The sequence below is a fragment of the Colobus angolensis genome, unplaced genomic scaffold, assembly GCF_000951035.1.
Source record: "Colobus angolensis palliatus isolate OR3802 unplaced genomic scaffold, Cang.pa_1.0 Scaffold3, whole genome shotgun sequence".
NCBI lineage: Eukaryota > Metazoa > Chordata > Mammalia > Primates > Cercopithecidae > Colobus > Colobus angolensis.
Window position 1 is genome coordinate 19439988 of NW_012116265.1, and position 25990 is coordinate 19465977.

Sequence of the window (25990 nt, forward strand, 5' to 3'; positions counted from 1 at the left end):
TCACCGTGGTCTCGATCTCCTGACCTTGTGATCCACCCGCCTCGGCCTCCCAAAGTGCTGGGATTACAGGCGTGAGCCACCGTGCCTGGCAATTTATTTATTTTTAAGACATGGTCTCACTCTGTTGCTCAGCCTGGAGTACAGAGACATGATCTTGACTGACTGCAACCTCTACCTCCCAGACTCAAAGAATTCTCCCACCTCAACCTCCTGAGTAGCGAGGACCACAGGCTCATGCCACCACGCCCGCTGACTTTTTGTATTTTTGGTAGAGACAGGGTTTTGCCGTGTTGCCCAGGCTGGTCTTGAGTTCCAGAGCTCAGGTGATTCACTTGCCTCAGCCTCTGAAAGTGCCAGGATTACAGGCATGAGCCGCCGTGCCCAGCCTTAACCTGATCTTTCAGATTCCATGCTGTATTTGGTCTTATAGAAGCTAGGAAGTAGCCCCTTATAGACTGCCTCTGGGAGGTGCGAGGAGCGGCGTTGAGGGCCCTGGTTTCAGGGTGAAGGTTGTTGGCAAAAATGGGAGTTTCCCCAGAGACAGTGGCTTGGCATTTATTTCCATCTAGAAGCCTGCCTTCACGAAGAATTGCCCACGACACCACACTCCCTTCAGGCTAGCGGGGCGGTGGGGGGGTGCAGGTTCCCCTTATTAAGGAGGAGACCACTTTATATAAAAAGCACAAACGTATCCAGACTAATGGGTGGACCCAGCTCCTCTCAGCTTCGCCCATTCCTCGGGTTCTTACAGTTTTCCACAGGTGCCAGCAGCTGTTTCCACTCTTGCTTCCTGCTCTAATCCAAGCTCTCTGCTGCTCCCCTTATGATCACTAAAGAAGCAGAGGCCTCTGCTTCCTCCCTCTCCCTCTCCCTCTCCCTCTGTCTCCATCTCCGTCTGTTGCCCAGGCTGGAGTGTAGTAGCACCATCACAGCTCCTTGACCTGCCAGGCTCAAGTGATCTTCCTGCCTCAGCTGGGACCACAGGCGCGAACCACCATGCCCAGTTTATCTTTGTATTTTTTCTGTAGAGATGGGGTTTCGCATGTTGCCCAGGCTGGTCTCGAATTCCTGGGCTCAAGCGATACTCCTGCCTTGGCCTCCCAAAGTGTTGGGATTACAGGTGTGAGCCACCATGCCCAGCATCATTTCTCCCTCTTGACATCTAGAGAGTTGATATCATCCTGGCCTGCTGGCTCACCCAGCTCTTCCTGATCTCTCTCTCTTAGAGAAGCGCAATGGAAGGTAGGAGAAAGGATGTGGCCTTCACAGCTAGAGGCCCGATTTCAACCCTGCCTCTGTTCCAGCAACTTTGTTACCTGGGTCAGTTACTTACCCCTCACTGAGCCTTGCTGTCCTAATCTGTAAATTGGGGATGATGGTCCCTGCCTTAGGGCATAATTGTTGTGAGAAACAGACAGGACCATGTGCACCCATGACCTTGCAACTCTGAAGCACTGGACAAATGTGCACTTGGTCTCTTTCCTCGGCCCTCTGGCAGCAGCCTTGCATCATTCTTTCCTACCTTCTGCTCCTCATAGTGTTCACAGGCTGCATCTAATCAGCCTGCCTTCTGAGTTTCTCCAAATGACTTCTCTTTCTTCCCTCCTCTCTGTCCTCAGTTTATACCACCACGCCCCGAGCCAGGGACATGCACATTTCCCAGCCTCACTCCCATCTTTCCATCTCCTTCTCAACGTTTTCAGAATCCCTGTGTGTCTCCACAAGAGTGGCCTTCTAGGCTGGACTCTGGTCCCTACATGGAACGTGCAAACCCGGAGCGGGCCAATCCTGGCAGGAAAACATTTTTGAACTTCAGTTTACATTTTTTAATCTTAAAAAAGTTAAGTGTTACTAATTTATGTCCTCACTTGGTCTGTCCCTATGTCAGGCTGTCACATGTCATGCTTGGCACACAGTGTGTCCTCAGGGAAGAGTGGGGCTTCCAAGAAAATGTGGCACCTCCTTCTATTTGTCTTTGGCATATTACAACACAGTGCAGTTCACAGTGCTGTGTTTACTGGATTTTTTAGTTATGTGTTCTGGTGTTAACTAAACTAACCCACACCAAATGGAGAGGTGGCTCTGAAAAGCTCCTGCAAAGAAACCGTGGATGCAAAATAATGCTAGTCCCTTAATCATAAGCAATCATTAAAAAATACAATGCTGACCCTTCTCAGGGGGTCTTATACCGTGTCATCAGCCATATTACAAAGTAAAAATCATGGCAACCTATCAGATGTGACCCCCAAGTACCCCAGGATCCAAATGATCAAGAAGACTATATGAAATACAGATTGATATAGGCCATTACTAATAACAAACCTTGCACTAAGTGTATAAGTGCCCAGAGACAGCAGCTAATGGTGAAATAAAAGCTATCTTGATTAGAAAAACATTTTAAACCACAAAGACACTCAACTTTGCTGTACAATTGGACGAAAGTATAGATATCTCTAATGTGCCTCTTGGTATTTGCAATAATTCATTTCAACAATAAAAATACATGAAAGGCTGGGTGCGGTGGTTCATGCCTATAGTCCCAGCACTTTGGGAGGCCGAGGCAGGTGAATCACCTGAGGTCAGGAGTTTGAAACCAGCCTGGCCAACCTGGCAAAACCCTGTCTCTACTAAATATACAAAAGTTAGCCGGGCATGGTGGTGCATGCCTGTAATCCCAGCTACTCAGGAGGCTGGAGCAGGAGAATAGCTGGAACCCAGGAGGTGGAGGTTGCAGTGAGCCGAGATCACATTACTGCATTCCAGCCTGTGTGACAGAGCAAGACTCCATCTCAAAAAAGAAGAAGAAGAAGAAGGAAAGAAGGAAGAAGAAGAAGAAGAAGAAGAAATATATATATGTATATATATGTGAAAAACTCTCTTTTTGTAAACCACTAAAGGGTGAACCAGTGAACATATATTCTCAACAGTAAATGACTTCCTGGATGACAAGAAGCTTTAGCAAACAACTCTGAAAGTGTAGCTGCTGATGTTACGACTGGGAGAAAAAGGAATTGGGATAAGGTAACAGAAATGGAGGGTGCAGCATTCAGAGACAAGCTATTGCCACAAAAGAGTCAAAGCTAGAAGAAGGCAAATTGCTACAAGAAGCCATCATGCAGCTAGCTTTATAGAGCAAGACCTTTGAAATATCGTAGTGTCTTTATGGAAATGTGTATGGAATAAGGTCTGTGGCAATTGCTCGTGCCTGCTTAGAATTGCTGGCTATCTATAGGCAAAAGAATTGTCAAACTTATAGCTGAGTTCTCTTTTTGTTCCACAAAATATAGTATTCCCCTGCCTTTTCCTGTGAAGACAGGTGGTGATCAGAAGTATGCCCCCTGCTAGAGCTTTTCAAGAGGGTTGGCACACTAGTCTGTTCCCCCAAAGTAATGGAGATTTTTTCCCCTGTTTTTATTTAATGTCAACTGTTTGAGGTTTTTTTTTTTTCTCTATAAGGGGGAATGTTGTGATATCAAGGCAGGATGTGTATCAGCATAAAAATACTGAGAATCATTTCCTTGTTGGTCAATCTGCAGTCAGACATCTGTGTATCTTTAGTATTTCAAAATAAAAAGCAAAAAGTTATAACAATAAAACCCATGTTATATATATAACATGCACATAGTATAGTATATACTATATGTAATGTTATAACTATATATTGAAGTATATAATACAATTTTTAGTATTAAAAATTTAATTGACAAATAAAAATTGTATATATTTGTGATGCACAACTGTTTTGTTTGATTTGAGATGGAGTCTCGCTCTGTCACCCAGGCTGGAGTGCAGTGGTACAAACCTTGGCTCACTGCAACCTCCCCCTCCTGGGTTCAAACGAGTCTCCTGCCTCAGCCTCCTGAGTAGCTGGGATTATAGGCATGTGCCGCCACACCCAGCTAATTTTCATATTTTTAGTAGAGATGGGGTTTCACCATGTTACCCAGGCTGGTCTTGAACCCCTGACCTGAGGTGATCCACCTGCCTTGGCCTCCCAAAGCACTGGGATTATACGCGTGAGCCACTTCGCCTGGCCCGTGCACGATTGTTGTTTTGAAATAGGTATACAACTGGGCTTATCATGGGGAGGGAGGAGGGAGGAGGGATTGCATTGGGGAGTTATACCTGATATAAATGATGAATTGATGGGTGCTGACGAGTTGATGGGTGCAGCACACCAACATTGCACAAGTATGCATATGTAACAAAGCTGCACGTTATGCACATGTACCCTAGAACTTAAAGTATAATAAAAAAAATAAATAGAAAAAAAAAACAAACAAACAAAAAAAAAGAAATAGGTATACATCGTAAGGTGGCTAAATTGCACCCATTAACATGTGTATTACCTCACATATTTATTTTTTGTGGTGAGAACACTTAAAATCTACTCTCTTAGCAATTTTCAAGAATACAAGACACCGCTATTAACCATAGTCACTATGTTGTACAACAGATCTTCTGAACTTACTCCTCCTGTATCTGACTGACATGTTGTACCCTTTGATCGCTGTCTCCCCTCTCCCCAGGCCCTGGTAACCACGATTCTACTCCTTTTTCTTAGGTCCCATATATCAGTGAGATCGTGTGATATTTGTCTTTCTGTGCCTGGCTTATTTCACTTAGTACTGCTTTTAATAAAAGCAAGGTAGGCCGAGAGGAGTCTGGTGAGAACCAGGAAGCACAGCTGCCCAGGGCGATGGCTTCAGGGGCTGGGGCTCACTGCTGCTGGGTGGGCTGGACATCCAGACTGCACCCCTTCTCAGCATGGGTGACAGAGGAGCCTAGGGGCCCTCCAGTGAGACCTGTTCGTATCTCCACTCTTCAGCCTCCCCGGTGATTGAGAATGGCCAGCTGGAGTGTCCTCAGGGATACAAGAGACTGAACCTCACTCACTGCCAAGGTAGGACCCCTAGGGCCAGGGCTGGGCTCAGGGATGCCGGGGCACACTCCCAGCACCAGACAGGAGGAGTGTCTGTCATTGGTCGAGTGGTCTCCACTGAGTTCCTCTAAGCCCCAGCTTGGGGGAGTGGTGGGAGGCTGCTGATTCCAGGGGCCTAAGGAAATCCAGGGACTTGCTTGAGAGTGACAGAGGAAGCCAAGGGGGCCGACACCTCCCCTCCTCCCCATCTCCACCCACCCCCACCTGGAACACAGGCTAGGGTCTCTAGGCTATGCCCGAAGGGGCCGCCACAGCCCTGCACTTCTACTTTCCTCCTGAGCTGGTTTCCCTGGAATGGGAAGAATTTCAGTCCAGGGTGGGAAATCAAGTCAGCCTGAGTTGTTGGGGCCTCTGTGGGCTTTTCCCAACTAAAAACCCTTAGCTATTCAGGCCTCCCTCCAACTTGCTTCAACGCACAGCCAGGAAGTGGGGTGGGGAGCTTCCTGCCAGGAACAGGCTCTTGGGGCTGGCAGAGGCCAGTGGGGAACAAGGTGGCCTCCCTGTGAGGAGCTTGGACAACTGGACAAATAGTTGTCTGTATGATTTGCTTTGGATGGAGCTGGGTCAGAGACAGGGGATTGACCCAGATGGCCTCCAAGGTACCCTCCCTCTGGAGGTTGCTTTCCGAGAGACGAGTCTGGGGAAGCTCTGCGTGACTGGGCTGTCTCCCTTGGGGGTGCCAGGCTGCAGAAGTGATTCCTAGCCTGTGGATAAGCAAAGGTGCTGGGGCCGAGCAAAAGGGCAGGCTTCTGGCCCAGCCTAGTCCAGGGTCAGACTCCCTCAGGAGCCAGTGGTTTGAGGGCCAAGCAGACAGTGGCTCTAGGGAGAAATACGTATTTTTGCCCTTGGAGGGTAGATCGGGGCTGTTCATATCTAAAAGGTCACCAATTGCTTTTTCTCCTGGTGGGTTTCCCAGTCTGAAGCTTTAAGGTTATTCTCAGGATCTCAAATGGGTTCTCTGCCCTCCCTCCACTGAGCCCCCAGATTCAGGACACCAAAGGACCTTCCCTCAGGAGGCCCTGGCCCTGAAACCTCCCCTTCCCACGTATGTGGCTGTGGTCTCCGTGTCTGCGAAGGGACCTGCTCACCTCTGCACCCGCACACGTCATCTCTCCTCTCTCTCTCCATCCTTCCCTCCTACTTCCACAAAGTATTGGAGGGGAGGTTACTATGGGCTACATACACTGTGCTAGGTGCTGAGGACACAGTGATGGAGAAGACACAGTCCTGCCCCAGGTGCAGATAGACCCCTGAACAATCACATCTAATGAGCAGAGTGTTCTTGAGAGAAAGCAGCAGTCACTGAGTGCTACAGGATCCCATGGTGGGGGCCCCTTCCCAGACTGGGAGGATCAGGGAAGGCTTCCTGGAAGAGGTGATACCCAAGCCAAGACTTTAAAAATGAGTACAAGTTGGCCAACTAAGAGGATGCAAGCTCTCCAGGCAATGTGAACACCATAAGCAAAAGAACATTTTGTGCTGTCTGGAGTGTCCCAGAAAGTACTATGTATGTGGCCTGTGTACACACGGAGATGCCACAGGTCTGCCAGTGTCTCATCAGAGCCACCTGTTTACCCACAGGCTTTAGGGAAACAGTGGAGGACCTTGGATACCATGTTAGGGTTTAGGGCCTTCCTCTAAGAAATGATGGGGAACCCAGAAGCTTCTTAAGCAGAGGGAAGCAAGTCAGACTTGGGTTTGGAGGTCCACATCCCACTGTGGCCACAGTCTGGACGCATATGGATCACTGCCCTTTCCCATTTCTCAGTAGCACCTTCCCAGCTCTTACTGGCACCCTGTCACAATGGGGCATCCTATCAAGGAGTAGTGCCCCTTGGTGCTCAGGCTGGGTCACTTTTCAGTCCCTCGTTCCTGTGCCCAGTGCCAATTTCCCCAAACCAGTGGGTGACCTGGCTCTGCAGACACAGGGCTGCCTATGTTATCGCCTGGCCTGGAGGTAGGTGCCCCTCACAAGCAATTCATGCTCATCATCTCTGCTGCCATCACCATCATCAACAGACGTGCCATCATCAAGATGGCTTCTGACTCCTCATAGCTCAGATTGCGGGGGCTGAGACTTCCCCTTGGCAGGGAGAAGTTTGCAGCAGGAAAAGGGGGTTTCCTCTTCGAGGTTACAGAGGAAACCAGTGCACCTCCCTTATTTGAAGAACAGCATTAGCCTCCACGGGTCTTTGGGGGGATGTGTGCAGCCTGCACAAGGAAGGGCGTTCAGGAGGACCCGGAGATGTGCCCTTCTAACCCTCAACCTCTGCGCACCCTTGCTATCCCCTTCCCCCTCAGTGCCTTCCTCCAGCCTCTGCCTCCTTTTCCTTACCAGGGTCCCCCCTCCTCCAGCTCACTGCAGTCATGCTCCCAGGGTCTTGAGCCCTGCAGAGGTGCTTCAGGGACCTCTGGAGGAAGGCTGAATAGGAGGGACTTGGCTGCCCCTTCTCCACCTTCCAACCCAAACAGTCCCCTCAATCTGTTTCCTGTCTGCATCTCAACATGCCACTCTCCAGCTAAGTGACTCTGCCCAGTGCCAATTTCCCCAAACCAGTGGGTGACCTGGTTATTCCTGGGACCTCAGTTTCTTCTCCAGTAAAATGAGGACATGTGGGCCTATTTGATAAAATTGTGAGAATTAAATGGGGTATTGTATGTTAATACCCAGCAGAGTATGTAGCATGTAATAGGTGCTCAATAAACACTAGTGCTTGAGGCCTGATGAGGTGGCTCATGCTTATAATCCCAGCACTTTGGGAGACCAAGGCAGGTGGACTGCTTGAGGCCAGGAGTTTGAGACCAGCCATGGGCGACACAGTGAAAACACATCTCTACAACAAATACAATACAAAAATTAGCTGGATGTGGTGGTATGTGTCTGTCATTCCAGCTGCTCAGGAGGCTGGGGCATGAGAATTGCTTAAACCTGGGAGGCGGAGGCTGCAGTGAGCTGAGATCACACCCCTGCACTCCAGCCTAGGTGACAGAGTGAGAATCTCTCAAAAAATAAACAAACAAACAAACATTAGCTCTTAATATTATGATCATTGTTACATGCCAGTTACTGGACTAGGTGGTTTGCAATTTGATCTTATTTTATCCATCTAACACCATCTGGTTGTTACTATCATTATCCTCATTTTACAAATGAGGAAACTGAGGCCCAGGTAAAGGAATCCCACTGAATACATAGCAGCTTTTTTGTTGTTGTTTTATCTGGAGAGGGTATTTGAAGATCTCTGCCCAGCCCCTCCCCTCCATCAGGCCCCCTGTGAGCTGTGTCTGTCCAGAGCCAACTCCAGGGCAGGGGCATGAGTTGCTCATCTCCTCCAACTCTGCAGATATCAATGAGTGCTTGACCCTGGGCCTGTGCAAGGACGCAGAGTGTGTGAACACCAGGGGCAGCTACCTGTGCACATGCAGACCTGGCCTCATGCTGGATCCATCGCGGAGCCGCTGTGTGTGTGAGTGCTGGTAGGGACGGGGTTGGGGGGGACACTGGGAGGCAAGATGGGACCCTTCAGGTCCACAGGCCAGCCCAGGGCAGTAATTTTCCCAAGACCTGATCATGCCATGCTCAGGGCCTGTGTCTGCTACTCAACCTGGAGTTGGGCCAAGTGTGAAAACCTGATCAGCCCATCCGGCTGGAACAGAGATGGTTACTACTTCACTTTTTACACTAGGCATTTCTTCCAGGCCTTTGCAGTTTAGAATTCATCTTTTCTGTTTTTTTTTTTTTTTTTTCTTTCTTTCTTATCATTTCTGTTCCATGCATAGCCTCATTTTCTTTGGCAGCGGGGGTGGTGGGGGTGGCCTCTGCTGTGATGTCTGGCTGAGCCTTGGCTGCTGAGTGACCTTTCCAGAAGGGTTATCCATAGCATTTATGGAGCTGCTGCCCGACCTGAGGGCCTTTCCACAATCCTGTGGCCCCTTGTGATTCTGAAGTTTCTCCTCATCCATGAACACACAGTGGGCATTAGCATTGTGTCCAGGCATGTGCGTGCATATATGCCAGGCAGCCCTGTTTCCGGAGACCTCTGTGGTTTCCAGGGAGAGTGGCCCAGGCTATCAGTAACCCCCAGTGGCAGAACTGACACCACAGCCCAGATGGGGCTTTCCCTGGGCCGGAAGGCCGGACCAGAGCTAAATAAAACCAGTCCCAACTGGCCTCTGGGAGGCAGCAGCCCAGGTTGGATGGGCCGCTCCCAGCTCAGCAGAGCTCCCTGCAACCGGCCAAGCCCTCAGTCTGCAAACTTTCTGGTACTGGGTTTGGGAGAGCCATGGGGTTGAACAAGACTCCAGTGCCACCTGGAGACTAAACCCAGTGGCTCTAGGGAGATAAGATAGCAAGAGTTATAGGAAGGGGATGTCCAGAGAGTGAGGGGTCCAGAGTGGGGAGAACATGTCAGGCCGCTCTCAAGAAACCTTCATGGTGGCAGTGGCAGGTGGTCAAGGCCTTGAGAGGCTTACAACCCTACCTTCTACTCCACATCACTTAAGATCCCTTTACCAGACAGGTGTGTTTGACATCCAAGGTGACTTATTTATGAGTACCAGAAAGAGATCCTTAACACAGGGAAGCAGAGATGTCTCTCTAGTATCCTTTTCCCCTCTGTCCCTGGTGTTACTCCCCCAAGCCTCCCACAGCGATTCACCTCCCTGCAAGTGGGATGGGCAGCGCGAAGTTTCTCTTCCCTTTGTTCCTGAGTTCTGCCTCCTTCCCTCCCTGCCACCTGACCAGGTCCAGTGGAGCAGTCTGCAGGGCTGCCCCAGCCTCCTGATATTCCCACCTGGGTCATCTCCACCCTGGGGTTCAAAGGGACGGAGCCCTTCCTTACAGTGTCCCAAGGGAAGTGGCTGCTAGAAGCAGAAATTGCACCTGGAGGAGATCCAGGGCTCGCAGACTGGCTGGAGATTTGCCTGTGGCGAGCACATGACCTTCGGCAAGCCAGTCTCACACACCTCACTCTATTTCATCTCCACAGCGAAGTTTATTAATCAGGAGTCCTTGGATTGCAAGTGACAGAAACCAAACTCAAACTGCCTTAAGCAAAAAAAGAATTCACTGGGGCTGGGCACAGCAGCTCACACCTGTAATCCAAGCAATTTGGGAGGCTGATGCAGGCGGATCACTTGAGCTCAGGAGTTCAAAACCAGCCTAGGCAACATGTTGAGACCCTGTCTTTACAAAAAATTAAAAATTAACCAGGCGTGGTGGTGCGCACCTGTAGTCACAGCTACTTGGGAGGCTGAAGCGGAAGGTTGGCTTGAGCCCCAAAGGCAAAGGTTGCAGTGAGCCAAGATCGTGCCACTGCACTGCAGCCTGGGCAACAGAGCGAGACTCTTCTCAAAAAAAAAAAAGAAAAACAAAAGCATTGGTTCACACAACTATGAAGTGCAGGCGTGGTGTGGCCTCAGGCTGGCTGACCAGGCAGCCACAGTGTCTGCAGGGGGGTCCTGCTCTTTCCTCTGTGTCAGTTTCATGGTTCCTTCGAAGCTGGTCACTGGATGCTCTAGGCCTACACCCTCTCAGCCTTGCAAACTCAATAAAAAATGAGCCCCTTTTCCCCCATCACCCAGGAATAGTCTCGAGGCTGATTATCACTGGGCCTCCTTGGTGAAGTGCCCGTCCCTGACCCAGTCACTGGAACTAGGGGTATGGACCACAAGCCTTCAGCCAGAAAGGCACCAGCCTCCACTCCAGTCACATGGACCAAGGGTGGGAAACGGGTGGTTCCCGTAGAAGCAGGGTGATTATACCGGAATATGGCACATAGACTCTGGGCAGGCAGAAATACAGGTGTCCCCTGCCATGGAATGATCATTCTCATCTTCATTTTACATGTGAAGAAGCTAAGGCCCAGGGAGGTCCTGTACTTCATGGTAGAGCAGGGATTCGAACTTGGTCTGCTGCGTCCTGGGCCTGACCAGGACTTCCCCAGAATCATTCATTCCTAAACTTTGATTGATGTCTTCTTCACCCCACCTCTCCTCCTCTTAGAATCCAGTCAGCCCTCTGCGGATTCCAGACTCTTCCAACCTGGCATGGCCTCCTCGTCTTCCATTGAGATAACATACAGAAACTATTCTTTAATATTTATTATCAAAGTACAAGAAAGGAGATAAGGGTGGTGGCATTGCTATGACCTAAGCCCAGTGTAGCTCAAACGCACAGTGACCCTCAGTATTTTGATTGGCTGGTTGATTCCATGTTTGATTGGCTCATTGATCTAGCCATCCATACACAGATTCAACAAGCTTTACTAAGCATTTGCATGCACCAGACACTATGGAAGGTGCCTGGGTGACAGAGATAACCCAATATAGGGTCCCTGTCCTCTGAGCTCCCCATCAGGCCTTAGCTTGCCTCATCTTCCCACAGAGGCTGTGGTCCTCAGGACATACTGCTCCCTGCTCAACCCTAGGGACACGTGGGGCCTTCAGTAAACACTTCTAAACTCAGCACTGGAGACAAGGAGCTGCATCCTCAGTTCCTGCTCTCAGGTTCTCCACATGCAGGTGGGGAGTCACAGGTCTCATCAAGCACATGACATGGGCAGGTGCTGAAACATTCCACTACACCTCTTCCTTCTAAAGTTCTTGTGAGCATTTGCAGGGCTCCAAATTTCCCGACTGAGATATGGGCCAGGCCAGTCTGAGTGCATGTGGCCAGCCACACCTCCATCCACTGCCCTCCCAGCTGTGCATTCCCCTCCCACTGGCCACCTGCCCACCTCCGCGTGCTGTGTCTGTTGCAGCGGACAAGGCCATCTCCATGCTGCAGGGACTGTGCTACCGGTCGCTTGGGCCTGACACCTGCACCCTGCCTTTGGCCCAGCAAATCACCAAGCAGATATGCTGCTGCAGCCGTGTGGGCAAAGCATGGGGCAGCGAGTGTGAGAAATGCCCTCTGCCTGGCACAGGTAACCCCCTGTCCCCATCCCAGCTTTCACTGCCCAGGGGCTTCCTCAAGGCTAGTGACCATGTTGCCGGGCCTGGGTAGACCTCCCTCAATCTGGAAGACTGAAGTAGTCTTCCCTGCCTGCTCACGTGTTTATCCCAACCTGGGGCTCCCTCCCTCCTTGCTGCCATAATTGCCGTGTCTCCCAAAGGGAGGGAAAGGAGGACCCTGGTTTCCTGCAGGAACAGCACCTCTCAGCTTGTCCTCCGGCTGTTGACTTTGCAGAGGCCTTCAGAGAAATCTGCCCTGCCGGCCACGGCTACACCTATGCCAGCTCCGACATTCGCCTGTCCATGAGGAAAGCCGAGGAGGAGGAACTGGCAAGGCCCCCAAGGGAGCAAGGGCAGAGGAGCAGCGGGGTACTGCCTGGGCCAGCAGACAGGCAGCCACTCCGGGTCATCACAGACACCTGGCTCGAGGCCGAGACCGTCCCTGACAAGGGTATCTGAGCTGGGGGAGACGCCTGATGGATTCCCCTTTCCCCTAAGTTTCCAGCACCTCAGAGAAGTGTGGGTGTCCATCCTGGGTGCATGGGCATCCCATCTCTGTGGCATTAGAAAAGGGAGCTTGGAGCGGCAGCACCCAACCCTGGCAGCCTTCTCTCATGGCCTGTTACAACAGCAAGGCCCCACCCACTTCCTCTTCCATATGGGGTCAAGAGGTGCCCACGCCCTAGGGAGTTGCCTGTGGAGGTGGGAAAGGTCAGCCGCAGCCTCCACCCCAGCGATCAGGCCTCTCCATCTCCTGCCCTCTGGCCATGCAGCTTCTGGGCCTGGTGCTTGCTGCAGGCTTGAATAGCTGGCAGGTGGGTCCTGAGGACCTGCATGCCAGACCCCTGGCCCGGCCTTAGAGTCAGAGTGCTAACTCCAGCTCAATGGCCTTGGACCCCAGAGGCACGGAGCTGGAGGGCGGCTGGGTATGAGGCTCTCCTTGCAAGTGCCCTGAAAACCATGGAGAAGTCATGCCCAGGTGACTGGTAACACTGAGTGCAGGAGGCCTGGAACATCATAGGGCCAACAAGCTATGTGATTGGTCAGATTGCTCCAGGAATCTGGAAGAGACAGGGAAGTGAGGACAGAGCCCCAGTTGTTGTGGACACAGGACACTGGCCAAGCCTGGAGCAACTCCACTCCTTCCTCAAACTGTTCCCCTGGCCCAAAGCCCAGGGCAGGGGGCTGTGTGACCCAGCCTGGCTGGGAGGCGTGGGAGGGCGGAGGTAGCAGTGCAAGGGGATGGCTCCAGGATGGATGGGGTGGACAGGCCCGGGAGCCGGTGGGACTCCTGTCACCCGAGGCCTTACAGGAAAGCAGGGGCTTCCACTTACCAAGAGAGAGGCTGCACTGAGCTATCTTCAGGCTCTCCAGACCTGGGGTCCTGGAATTGTGTGGTGGCCAGTCCCTACAGGGTTGAAGGGGCAGAGGCAGGTAAGAAGAGTCCGTGCTTTCTGTGCTGCCGGCCCTGCTGAGGACGTGGTTTGGGGCGCAGACCGTGAAGCCGCCCAGGTGGCGGTGAGGGAAGAAGGCAGCCAGACCCTCCTCCCTGAGCTCACGCTGTCACCCTTCCCTTCCAGGTGACGCTCAGGCTGGCCAGGTGAGTGCATCCTCCCACTAGGGGGCCGGGCAAGCACAGCAGAGAGCAGGACCTGGTAGCAGCTCAGGCCCCAGGGCAGTGTCTCATGACAGAGGAGAGGGAGAAAGATGGAGCGTCTGCTGGATTTTATTTGAAGAGATGACCAAGTGCGAGCATTGATCCAAAGACCCAGTTTTACCCTAAAGGAAGTGATAACAACAGCTCCTGTTTACGGAGCAGCCGTTGTGCAAGCATTTTCCCATTTGGGGTGGGCTGGGGCCCCTTCAGAAAGGAAGTAGGAACATGTCCTGTTAGGCCCGGCTGTCACTCAAGCTTTAAGCACTGCAGATGAGGTGTGGAGCTGCTTCCAGTTCATTCTGGGTCTGGCACTTTCTGCGCCGGTTTAGTTGAACCTCCGGGTATCCTCTGGGAGTGGTGTATGGGGAAGTGCAGGCACAGCTGTGAACAGCCTCAAACCACCTCACTGAGAAAGGCGTATCCAACTCCCTTCCCTGTGGCCAAGATTCCCCTGGGAAAAACTGGGTGTCCTCCCAGGAAAACATTCCAGAAGAGGGGATCTGCTTCTTCCCTCATCAGCCTCTCAGTCCCTACTCTATCCCCTGCCCCTCCACCCTGCATACCTGACTGTCCCCAAATACAGTTTCTTTGAGGGGGCTTGTTCTCTCCCTGGGCTACCATATGATGTCCTCCCAGAACAAAGCTCTAACTCCAGTCCCCACAGACACAGCCAGCCTCCAGGGCCTTTTTCACGCTCTGCCCGCTCTTCTGTTATGTCCCCCCTCTCAGCAACCCTCTGTCCACTGGCTGAGTTGAGGGACACCAGGTGTAACCTGCAGTCTGGCTTTCCCACACTGGCCCTGTGGCTCCAGGCACTCTAGTGAACCTCCAGAGCTTCTGTTACTGTGTTGAGATGCGAGGGTTGTAGCTGACACCAAACTTGCTGATTTTCTACTATGTACCTGACACCGAGCTGGCATAGTGTGTACATCAGCTTGTCAATCTCCCATCATAAGATAGCTGAGAAAGTTAATGAAGTGAGTGGGTATAAAGTGTCTGGCAGAATGCCCAGCATAGAGTAAGAATTCATCAATACCTGGAATGAATGAAAATGTGAATGAGCTAGCTGGTAGGAAGCCCGGAGATGGGGGTGAGTGTGATGGAAGGTGGCATATCACAGGGACGACAGAGGAGCCAAAAGTGACCTTCTCCTGTTTCTGTGCAGGTCACGACCAGTGTCACACATACACCTGCCTGGGTCACAGGTGAGTCCCTCTTCCTGGCGGCTCCCAGGCAAAAGAGAAGGGAAGGAAAGAGGCCTTAATCAGGAGTAGAGTTAGTATGTGTGAGCTGGTCCACGCTCACACACACATCAGAGGAGGGTGAGAAGGACATGGCCTGTGAGTGCTGTTTCTGGGAGCTCTCTATACACCTAAGGTGCTGTGAGGTCAGCAAGAGACCCCATGATGCTTCACAGATAGTTTTCTAGCCACAGAACTCTTTGCAAATTTCATGGCACCACTTGGCACATAAATCAGAACAAAGAGACAGCATTAGCTGAAATAGGTGGTTGGCTGGGTCACTAGACTCTTTTCCCCAGGAGGCCTTGTCCTGAAACCACTAATTGCCTGTCACTGGTGTTGGGTTCAGACATTGGAAGGCTGAGCTCATGCTTCTTATAAAATGGTAGAAGACACTGAAGCCTGTCTTGTGGCTTCTCCAGGCAAATAAGATGTTGGTATTTGTGGCAGAGCTCTGTAAGCTGTGAAATACTTTGTAAGCAGAAGGGAAAGAATGTTGAAGTGGGAATTAGGAAACCCAGGTGTCAGCTGTGCCTCCAACAAGCTGGCTGGCCTTGGACAGGTGGCCATTTCTGCAAGCCTCAGTCTCCTGGCCCTGAAATGGAGGATTAGACTGGATGTGTTCCAAGGCCTGTTAAGAGCTCTCAGATTCTCTAAGTGGGGCCAGATCAACTTTCAGGAGACTGGAAGGCATGGGAGTGACCCACCCCAGGCTTCACCCTTCGTTCTTGGAAGTCTGAGCACCAGGGAAAAGGGAGCGGCCACGGCCGGCCAAGGGACGGTGACCCCACCTCTTCCCCTCTCTCCTCCGCAGGGAATGCCACAACCCCACCAATGCCTGAACAGCGGATTCCAGAGATACAGGAAGAACAAGTGACCCCCTCCACCGATGTGCTGGTGACCCTGAGCACCCCAGGTAGCTGCAGCCAGACCTTTGGGGCTCCCTGCACCCTGCCCTGTGAGCTGTGTCTCTCCAGAGCCAACTCCAGGGCAGGGGCATGAGTGGAATGCCCCCTCGCCTTTCCAATTAGGTAAAGTCTCCAGCAGGCTCCTGGCTGGGCTCTGCACCCCTGGCCTCATCTTACAAAGAGCACAGGGTCACTGTTGTGAAAATAAGAGCCCAGTCTGGAGCACTGCCCAAGCCCGGAAGGGGGAAGAGAAGGGACACCATGGGAGAGGGAAGCCAGGGATCTTCCAGGAGAATCTGGGGGTCCCTCTCAAGGAAGGCGAGCATGGGGAGTGAGGGCCACTGGGGTCCTGGTTCTTCCAGGCCGCTCCCCTGAGTCAGCAGAGTGCCCTGGCAGCGAGCAACTGCCTGCCCACGGGGAGGGCTGATTTTCGGGAAGGAACATGGTTCTATTTCTCAAGGTTGTTTAACCAAGTCTGCATTCCTTTCCCTCTGGTCAGCTACAGTGATGGGGGCGAGGGGCAGGCGTGGGGGTGATCCTGGCAAATCCACCTTGCTCTGGAATGTACCCTCCTTAAAGGCTCATTGTCTGGGGACTTGGTGCAGGAGAAGCAAGGCGGGTGTTGTTGCCACTGCTCACTGTACACGTGTGTGCCCGCTCCTGGGGCTCCTGCTCTCTTAACCTCACGACTGGGTCCAGAGACCCAGTCACCTTGTGTTGGGGGTGAGGGCGGTAGTGGGGTTCTGGATTTCCTCCAGCAAAGGGAAAGCCCCTGCAGCCTGGTGGAACAGCCCAGAGAGTGGGGAGAGGGAGTCCAGCCTTCCCAGGTGCACCCCACTGACCTCTCCCGTGACCTGTCTCTTCTGGCTCAAAGCGCTGCTCTGCTCCAGGGAGCATCCCCTTCTGGCCTCTGCTCCACAGGCAGAGTGTGCGGAGGAGCGCTGAATTTCTGATAAGGAAAGTGGGCCTGGAGGAAGGGATGGGAAGCAGGGGACAGGGGGCAGGCCAAGCTCAGCAGTAGCTCTTGGCATGTGCATGAGTGTCCCCACCGCCACCACCAGCCTCGGCCTTTTGCCCTATCCCCCTTCTCTGCCATTCTGTAACCTCACCCCTCTGGGCAGACATTTAGGACCCAGCTGAGGGCCCCCACGACCCCCAGGCTGACACAAACTTGGAGCCAGGCCCAGGGAGAGGGTAGCCTTGGGTGCACATTCAATTCAGTACAATCTGGCAGACTGTATACCCACATACAGACCACTTCCCAACCCATTCTCTTGGGTCTTCAGCTTCTCCCGAGCTGTGGGGGCAGGGCAGGGACCCGTGAGCGTGTGGGCTTCAGGCAAAGACTTCAGGGTGGACACAAAGGCAAAAGCATCATTTGTTCTTTCATTTGGCATGTTCTAAGTGCCAGGTAGTTTTCTAGTATTAGGGATACCATTCAGAAAGCTAGAGTCTCTGCTGTCTACACAGCCTCAGCCCTGAGTCCCAGTGAGTCTGCCTCCGAACTGTTTCTCAGTTCTGCAGCTGTCTCCCCACTTTTCACCCCATCACCACCACCCAAGGCAGACTCTCATTTACATTATTTCAACAGGTTTTAAGGGCCCACCATACCTCCTATACTGGTTCATCCATCATCTCGTTGCCCGAGTGGCCTTTCCAGGACTGCTCTGACCCACCCCCACCTTTCACAAACTCCCTGTTACAGGCCAGTCTCAATGTGGCTTTCAAGGCTCTGCTCAGTTGACCCCAGCCCACCTCTCCCATTTTCCCCTGGCAGTTTTCCCCAAGCACCTTACTCACCAGGTCTGTCTGTCCGTCCAGGGAAAACTGGACAGGAGTTGCAGGGAGGGATGGCACTGGGCACTGGGTAGGAGTTGGGCTCATTTTCAGGGTGGGGTTAGGATGGAGGAGTTTTGCTGGAAATTTGCTGGAAATATGGGTGACCTATTAGATCTCAGTGGGGGGGATGCCCTACCGTGACCTCCATCCTGGATAGGGCTCAGGGTGCTGGGCAGAGGTCCCCTAGGGTCTTACGCAAGGCCAAGCTGTGCATGGGTATGGGAGGGAGGGCCTGGCTAAGGTTGGCCTTCTGAGGCCCCTAGACCCTGGCCACTCACTGTCCCCACCCCGCTCCACTGCCTTTGTCCAGCACCCACCCTGCCATTACCTCTGCTTTGCTCTGTCTCCCACAGGCATTGATAGATGTGCTGCTGGAGCCACCAACATCTGTGGCCCTGGAACCTGTGTGAACCTCCCAGATGGATACAAATGTGTCTGTAGCCCCGGCTACCAGCTGCACCCCAGCCAGGCCTACTGCACGGGTATTCACTTGGGTGTCCTAGGCTTACTTGGCGGCTGGGGTAGATGGGAGCAGGGGCTAGGAGGCTGAGTTGAGAGTCCAGGAAGAAGCAGAAGGTCCAAGCAGTGCTGGGTGGTTGATGAGTTTAGGAGGAGCGCAGTCCCTGTGGACAAAGCTAACTTTAACCTTCAGGGGAAGACCAGTCTCAGTGAGTCCCATCCGATGAGTCTCCAGGACTCCAGGAGCATGGAAGCCAGCCCACTGCATGCATCCTGACCTGTGCCTGGCAGCCCTCTGCTCTGAGATCAGCCCACCCATCAAACTGACCATTTTGTTGCCTGGAGGTGGACCAAGGTCTGCCCCAGTAGCAAATGTCTCCAGCAGGGTCATCCCTGGGGGGAGGTCTGAGGCTAAGATAAATCACCAAGTGTGGACCTCATTCCTCCTCCCCCCGATATTTTCAAATAAGGGAGAAATATCCACTATGGTTTCAAAGGAGAAAGGAATTATGAGGCTACTGGGGGAAGGAGTCGAGGGGTAGAGAGGAGGAGCTGGCAGTCACCCCAGGCTTCTGGTGCCTGAGTGGGCCCGCTGGGCTGACTTTATGGCTTCCAGCCTTAGAGATTTTCATCTCCCCAGCCTCCTCCGCTCCCTCACCCCTTCCTTGCCACACAGCACCATCCCCTGCCCAGCCCCAAGTGTGGGCAGGTTGCTGGTAGTTGCCCAAAGAACAGCACTGCTGGCCTCCCTGACCTCCCTCCCTGCCTCCTTTTGGTCAGATGACAATGAGTGTCTGAGGGACCCCTGCAGGGGAAAAGGGCGCTGCATCAACCGTGTGGGGTCCTACTCCTGCTTCTGCTACCCTGGCTACAAGCTGGCCACCTCGGAGGCCACACGAGAGTGTCAAGGTAAGCCAAGTCCACCCTTGACCTTGGCCAGGCCCCACAGTCTCAAGGGGGTGGAAGAGGAACCAGGGGTTCACACCCCCATACACCGTGCTGCAGAATGGGGAGTGAGCAGCTGAGGAAGGAGAGACCAAAACTCCGGCCTGGATCTGGGAGGAGGCTGACCCTATGCTGGTGGCAAGGAGGGGTAGAAATCCAAAAGCCAGCAATCTCTGCAAAGGCCCTAAGGAATTGTGGGTGGAACCAAGAGTGTCACAGGGTCAGGAGACATGGCTGGAGATGAGGACTATACACCAGGCCCCCAAACTCCGAGTGACAAGGAGCTGGTTTCGTTTTAGGGAAGGAGGGAGACACATGAGGACACCAGGCTGGGACTATTGGCAGACCAGGGAGTAGTGTGACTTTGAACAAGGAGCACGGGTTCCCAGCATCTTAGAGACACTTGTAGGGCTTTGAACTTCCCTGGGAAGATGTGGCCCACTGCCAGGGGACCCTTGATAAATACACTTCCAACTCAAACCCTTTAATGATGCAAAACACCCCACATACATTTTTTTCCACATACATTTTTATGATTAAGTTCACAAATAATATAATGAGCACTTTCTAAGCAACACCTTAAGATTCATAATCCAGTTGTAAATCCTTCACCTCAAGAGGGTCCCTGCCTGTGCTTGGGGCTCACATGGCTGGTTCTGGCCAGACCCCCAAGGAGGCCAGGGAAGCTGTGTATCCTCCTGCTGCCAGGATCCCCTCGGGTTCTAATCCTCCAAGGGTCCAGTCTACAGAAACCAAAGCCATCCAGGTCCAATCACTTGATTATGGAGGGAGGGGAAGTAGAAGGGGCAGACCTCCTAACTTAACGGAGAAGCGGGAGAATCACGGGCGGTGTTCACTGCGCTCTCATGCGTTGGCACCACCTATGTGCCAGGCAGTGTGCCAAGCTCTGAGGATGCTGAGATGAGTGAGGTGTGAATAGTGACACTGTAGGGTCCAGATGAGGAAGCAAGTTGTTCTGTATGAGATTATTTGGGTGCTCCAGCTGGAGCAGATAAAAATAGCTACTATTTATTTACTTAGTTACTTACTTACTTATTTATGACAGAGTCTTGCTCTGTCACCCACGCTGGAGTGCAGCGGCACAATGTTGGCTCACTGTAACCTCTGCCTCCTGGGTTCACGCCATTCTCCTGCCTCAGCCTCCTGAGTAGCTGGGACTGTGGGCGCCCACCACCACGCCTGGCTAATTTTTGTATTTTTAGTAGAGATGGGGTTTTACCATATTGGCCAGGCTGGTCTCGAACTCCTGACCTTGTGATCCACCTGCCTCGGCCTCCCAAAGTGCTGGGATTACAGGTGTGAGCCACCGCACCTGACCAAGAACAGCTACCATTTAATGAGCACTTACTATATGCCGGCACTGTCCCAAGCATTTTGTTATATGAAGCTCACCATCCCAAATCCATGTTGTGGAAATCCTTAGCCCCATTTAATAGGTTAGCAAACTGAGGCTCAGAGGTGAATTGAAATACCCAGGGGCCTCATACCTAGTGGTGACAGAGCTAGAAACAGAATCAAATCACTCTAGCTCCAAAGCATGGTTTGCTTCCAAAGACACACTCCCCTTACACACAGGGTGCTGGACACCACCCTGGAGCATGAATAGGAATGGAGGGAGCAGAGAGTACTCCAGGTAGAGGGAAGCGTCTCTGCAGAGACTTAAATAGTGAACATTGCCTGGCATGCTCTGGGAATAATGATGAATGCAGTGTGACTGGAGCAGGGCTACCTGGAGGAAGAGGCCAGTGTGGGAAATGTCTCGAATGCCAGGCTGAAGTGTTTGGATGCTGTGTCACAGGCAGGGGCAGCCAGTAGAAGTCTGTGAGCAGAACAGTGGTGACTGGGTCAGCTGCCTTCCAGGGAGCTGACTCAAGGGGCAGGGCTCAGAACAGGCCGGGGGAGTCAAGAGAGAGGCTAAGGGAAGGGGGCTTCTCTGGGCTCCAGTGGTCTAGGTGGGTGTTGTGGGCCAGAGGCACTGCTCTTTGCAGACCCAGCCTGGGGAGCTGGCCTGGGATAAGCAGCGGCTGCTGCAGGGAATGGTGTCACCAGGACTGGTGCAGACATGGGTTTCTGCTACGTGCCAGCCCGGGTGTCCAAGATGTCTCTGCCAGCCCCAACAGCTGGGGGACAGGGGTGGGGCTCAAGGCTGGCTATAAGTGCTTCTCCCAGTGGGGCTTGGCTGCCACTGGAAGAGGCCTTGTCCAGAATAACACCCACTTTCTGAAGTTTCCCAGTCTCATAAAGTAATATCTCATTACTTCAATGATTTGATACTTATACTGACTTATGGATTATTTAAATAAGGTATATAATTAATATGTCATTATGATTTATATTATCAATAAGATAAATTGTTTACATATTAAATATCTAAGTAAATGCTTACCAAAAAATGTAAGGATCTCTTCATACATTAGCCTGTGGGTTTCCTCGTCTGTAAACTGCTGGCTCCCATTTTTGCTCAGTTTTCCAATGGTGGTTGCTGCTTTTTCCTGGGGCTCTTTAGGAGTCCATTATATATTCTAGATTCTTGGCTGGGTTTAGAAATTGCAATGCTCCCATTTTGTCCTGTATCCTTTAAGCTTATCTGCATTTCTTGGAACAGAAATCCTTCATTTTGATGTACTGAAATTCACCATTTTGCCTTATTTTTGTGTGTTTTGGGGGCTTTGTTTAAGAAATCCTTCCACACCCTGCAGTCACAAAGCTATTCCCCTGTACCTTAATTGAGTCCTAGTTCTCCCTTTTGTGGTGTGCTTTGATTCATCTGGAGTCCGTCTTTGTATGGCTGTTAAGAACCTGGTCTTTCTCTATTCACATCTCCATTTTTCTCCATGGAGCGAGGGAGTTTTCCAGCACCATCTATCAGGTCGTCCTGGCCTCAGGGGATAATGGTTCCCACACATGACTCTGTCTATGAGTTCCCTTCTCTCTTCCATTGGGATTAGGGCTTCTCACAGTGAACACCACTTATTCCAGAATTGCCTGAAGAGTTATAACAACGTAGTTCCTGGGCCCACCAGTAGAGTAGGATCAGAATCTCTGGCTGTGGACCTAGGAGTGTGCGTTTCCTACCTTCTGGCAGAGACTTTGCTGTGCACTGGAGTTTTATGAACTATTGCTCAAATGAAGACACTGTCCTTGAACAAATGACTATTATTCGATTCCTTCAGTAAGCACTTATTGGGGTTCTGTGCTGGGCACTGGAGATGCTGAGATAATAAGGCATGTTCCCATTAGTCAGGGAGGAAGCAAGTAAATGAACAGGTACACTGAGAGCTGGGCCCTCAGGGGACGCTGGGTTGGAGATGAGTGGGAGGCAGTCACGCAGTTGTGTAGGAAGCTGTTCCAGGCAAGGGGACAGTGCGGGCAGAGGCTCAGGAACAGGTCCTGAGGTTAGGCAAGGGTAGGAGAGGTGTGGGCAGCAGGAAACAGATGAGAAGCAGGCTGGGGCCGGTCATGCAAGATCTCACATGCCAAGCTGAGGAGCTGGGATTTTATGGGGTTTAACGTTAGGATAATAATAGCTAACATTTCTGCAGTGCTTACCTTATGCCAGGCGGGCACAGTGCTCAACCCCTCACCTGGATTATTGTATTTAATCTGCATAAGGACTCTGAAGTGTTTGTGTCAGTCCCAGTTTAAGGGGGAGAGTGGGAAGGTGAGGCCTTGATTAATTTGACTGTAGGGACAGGGGATGGGGACCCACAGGACCCAGAGGTGATGCATTAAACCAGTCCTTGAAATGGGGGCAGGGATTTGCTGGCCATCGTGAGGAAAGAGACTCCAGGTGGAAGCATTTGTGTGAACAAAGGCTTGGAGGTTGGACCACTGAAATCCGCAGTAGCTGAGGCTATACCAAGGGACTTGTGTGAATTAGCAAATACAGCAGAGCTGGGCCAGGTGGCAAAGGCCTTGTGGGCCAGGCTACAAGCAGAACTGGAGGTAGCAGGGGTCTCTGGTAGGAGTTTAAGCAGGGGAGGGGCATAAGTGGGGTTGGGCTTTAGAGCCATGGTGGGACACCAACATACTTTGGAAAAATGACAGAAATCACACCCTACAGATCCATGGTTACCTAAAACGCAATCCCTCACTGGCTGCTTGGTTCCTAACCTTTAAGAAGGTCCTTAGGAAGGACTCTAGGAGTACAGGCACTGTGGTTCACGCCTATAATCCCAGCACTTTGGGAGGCCGAGGAGGGTGGATCACTTGAGGTCAGGAGTTCAAGACCAGCCTGGTCAACATAGTGAAACCTCATCTCTACTAAAAATACAAAAAATTAGCTGAGTGTGGTGGCAGGCACTTGTAATCCCAGCTACTCAGGAGGCTGAGGCAGGAGAATAGCTTGAACCAGTGAGGCGGAGGTTGCCGTGAGTCGGAGGTTGCAGAGAGTCAAGATTGCGCCATTGCACTCCAGCCTAGGCAACAAGAGCGAAACTCCGTCTCAATCAATCAATCAATCAATGAAGGAAGGAAGGACAGACTCCAGGAACATACCCAAAGGGGATATAGTGGGGCCAGGAGCAGGGTGGGAGTCCTTTTGGCCTCCGAAGGTTATACCATATGGACTGCTACCCCACCTCCAGACCAGCCCTTGCATGAGGGTGAGGAAACAGCTATAAGGATCTGCATGGATCCCCAGAGTAGCCTCCCCTGAGAGAAAGGAACTCAGGGTTATCAGGGGCCTGAGCTAGTTAATTTCAGACCCGGCCCAGGAGCCCCTCCAGCCAATTGTGGCTGCAGCAAGCATGCCTTCCCTGCCCAGGCCTCAGCCTGGCATCCTTTGTCCTTGGCCTCTAGAAGGAATGCTCCAGGACCCCGCCCCCTCCACCATCCTGCAGGGCTGGCTGTGACTCAGGGCTTTTCTGTGTGTTCACAGATATCAATGAGTGTGAGCAGCCAGGGGTGTGCAGCGGGGGGCAGTGCACCAACACCGAGGGCTCGTACCACTGCGAGTGTGATCAGGGCTACATCATGGTCAGGAAAGGACACTGCCAAGGTAAGGAACGGGAAGGAGGGAGGCTCCCTGCCACCCCACTACCCACCTCTCCCTCCCCACACACTGCCCACCACCAACGCGCCTTCTAGCTTGTCCCTGCCCCGGCCCCTTGATGCTGAGCCCACGCCTATGGACAGAGACACGTATGGGAATTTCTGAGCCTTTCCATCCCCTCAGTGATATTCTGGCATCCTGTCTGCCAGCTGCAGCAGGGGAGCATGAACAACTTTATCCACATGACACCTTAGGAACATCTCTGTAACCTCTGCCCTCTTGCCTTGAAAAATGTGCTCTCCTCATGGGGCAGAGGAAGAGTCGGTGTGTCTGGGAGTGTCAGCCTTCTTGTTAGGCTTGTTAGATTGTGAGCTCCTGAGGGCTGGGCCATATCTTTAGATGGCCCATGCATGGACACCTGATAAGTACCCAACAAATGCTAGAGGGAGGAAGGAAGGAAGAAAGGGAGGAAAAGAGGGAGGGAGGGAGGGATTTTGGCTGGTCTGTCCCAGACCCAGCCAAAAGGTGCTGTGACACTGCTAACTGGTCTCACAGACCTGCGCCTATCTCATGCCAGCTCTGAAGAGCGAAACGCCGTCTCAATCAATCAATCAATCAATCAATGAAGGAAGGAAGAACAGACTCCAGGAGCATACCCAAAGGGGATATAGTGGGGCCAGGAGCAGGGTGGGAGTCCTTTTGGCCTCTGAAGGTTATACCATATGGACTGTTACCCCACCTCCCTGGCAGGTAGGTGGGGCAGCTCTGCTGCCACCACATCCCTGTCAGGCTGGGGTGTCACAGGCTTGTAGGAGGCCCAGGGTATATGCTCTCGAGACTGGCTGGGACAGGAAGAAATGAGGGCAAATCCATCCAGGCGCAGTCCAAGAAGAACACGGCCCTGGGTCCAAGCTTAGGCTGAGACCCCTCCCAGCCTCTAGGTTTCCCTGGTTGGGACTTGCCTGCTTTCAGAAGGGCCTGGAAGTCAGAGTAAGAGCTTGTGTACTTTGTGAAAGGACAGCCTCCCTTCTCAATGCCACTACCATGGAAGCAAAGTCCAGAGAACCAAAGGAAAGAGGTGGCAGCAGGTGTAGGACAGACAGCTCTGCCTTCAGCCCCAGTGTATCACCTCCCAATGCCTCTCTCTTGGTCTTCCCCCTTTAAAACTCAGGCCTACCCATGACCAAAGCCAGAATCCACCTGCCTTGTCCTCCTTAGCACAATGGAGATAAGACAGCCTGGCATCTTCAGGAGAACAGAGAGTGATGGCACCCACCACTGACAGGTGCCTCCTGTGTCCCAGGTGGCTGGGTTAGGTCCTCGATAGATTACCTCATTTAAGCATCACAATGATGCTGTGAATTTGACATTAGACTTTATCAAAAAGAAAAGTAAAATGAGAGGAAATGAACCAAGAGAATACCAGAACATTAAAAACATCAGGTTTAGGCTGGGTGTGGTGGCTCACACCTGTAATCCCAGCACTTTGGGAGGCCGAGGCAGGTGGGTCACTGGAGGTCATAAGTTCAAGACCAGCCTGGCCAACATGGTGAAACCCCGTCTCTACTAAAAATACAAAAATTAGCCGGGCGTGATGGCACATGCCTGTAATCCTACCTACTTGGGAGGCTGAGGCAGGAGAATCACTTGAACCCAGGATGTGGAGGTTGCAGTGAGCCGAGATCACGCCACTGTACTCCAACCTGGGCAATAGAGTGAATCTCTGTCTCAAAAAAACAAACAAACAAAAAAAATCAGATTTATATTAACCAGTCTGTGTTAAGGGCACAGGCTCTGGTGCAGACAGGCTTGGGTTTGGCTTTTGACGCATGTCTGGAAATGGAACTGTAATGCCCATCTCAGAGATGTTTGTGAGCATTGGATAAGCTAATGAATACAAAGTGCTAGGCACTGTCTGGCACATACAGACCCTGAGTAAGTAGGGGAAATGTTACCATCAGAGGGTAGTTCTTTTTCATGTCCAGGCTCCCCCATACCCCAGCCCTCTCCTTCCCTTCCCAAGGAAAGGTT

At 52.1% G+C, this 25990-nt stretch overlaps 1 protein-coding gene across 1 annotated transcript in view; it reads left to right on the forward strand.

Annotated features, from left to right (window-relative positions):
- The window catches only part of LTBP2 (latent transforming growth factor beta binding protein 2), a 115744-nt gene that overhangs the window by 73014 nt on the left and 16740 nt on the right, over positions 1 to 25990 (forward strand). The window contains exons 9-18 of the mRNA XM_011949564.1: positions 4829 to 4903; positions 8287 to 8409; positions 11704 to 11868; positions 12132 to 12347; positions 13477 to 13496; positions 14719 to 14758; positions 15609 to 15710; positions 17895 to 18023; positions 18781 to 18909; positions 23846 to 23965. Coding sequence (XP_011804954.1) covers positions 4829 to 4903; positions 8287 to 8409; positions 11704 to 11868; positions 12132 to 12347; positions 13477 to 13496; positions 14719 to 14758; positions 15609 to 15710; positions 17895 to 18023; positions 18781 to 18909; positions 23846 to 23965 — 1119 coding nt within the window. The remainder of the gene's footprint in view (positions 1 to 4828; positions 4904 to 8286; positions 8410 to 11703; positions 11869 to 12131; positions 12348 to 13476; positions 13497 to 14718; positions 14759 to 15608; positions 15711 to 17894; positions 18024 to 18780; positions 18910 to 23845; positions 23966 to 25990) is intronic.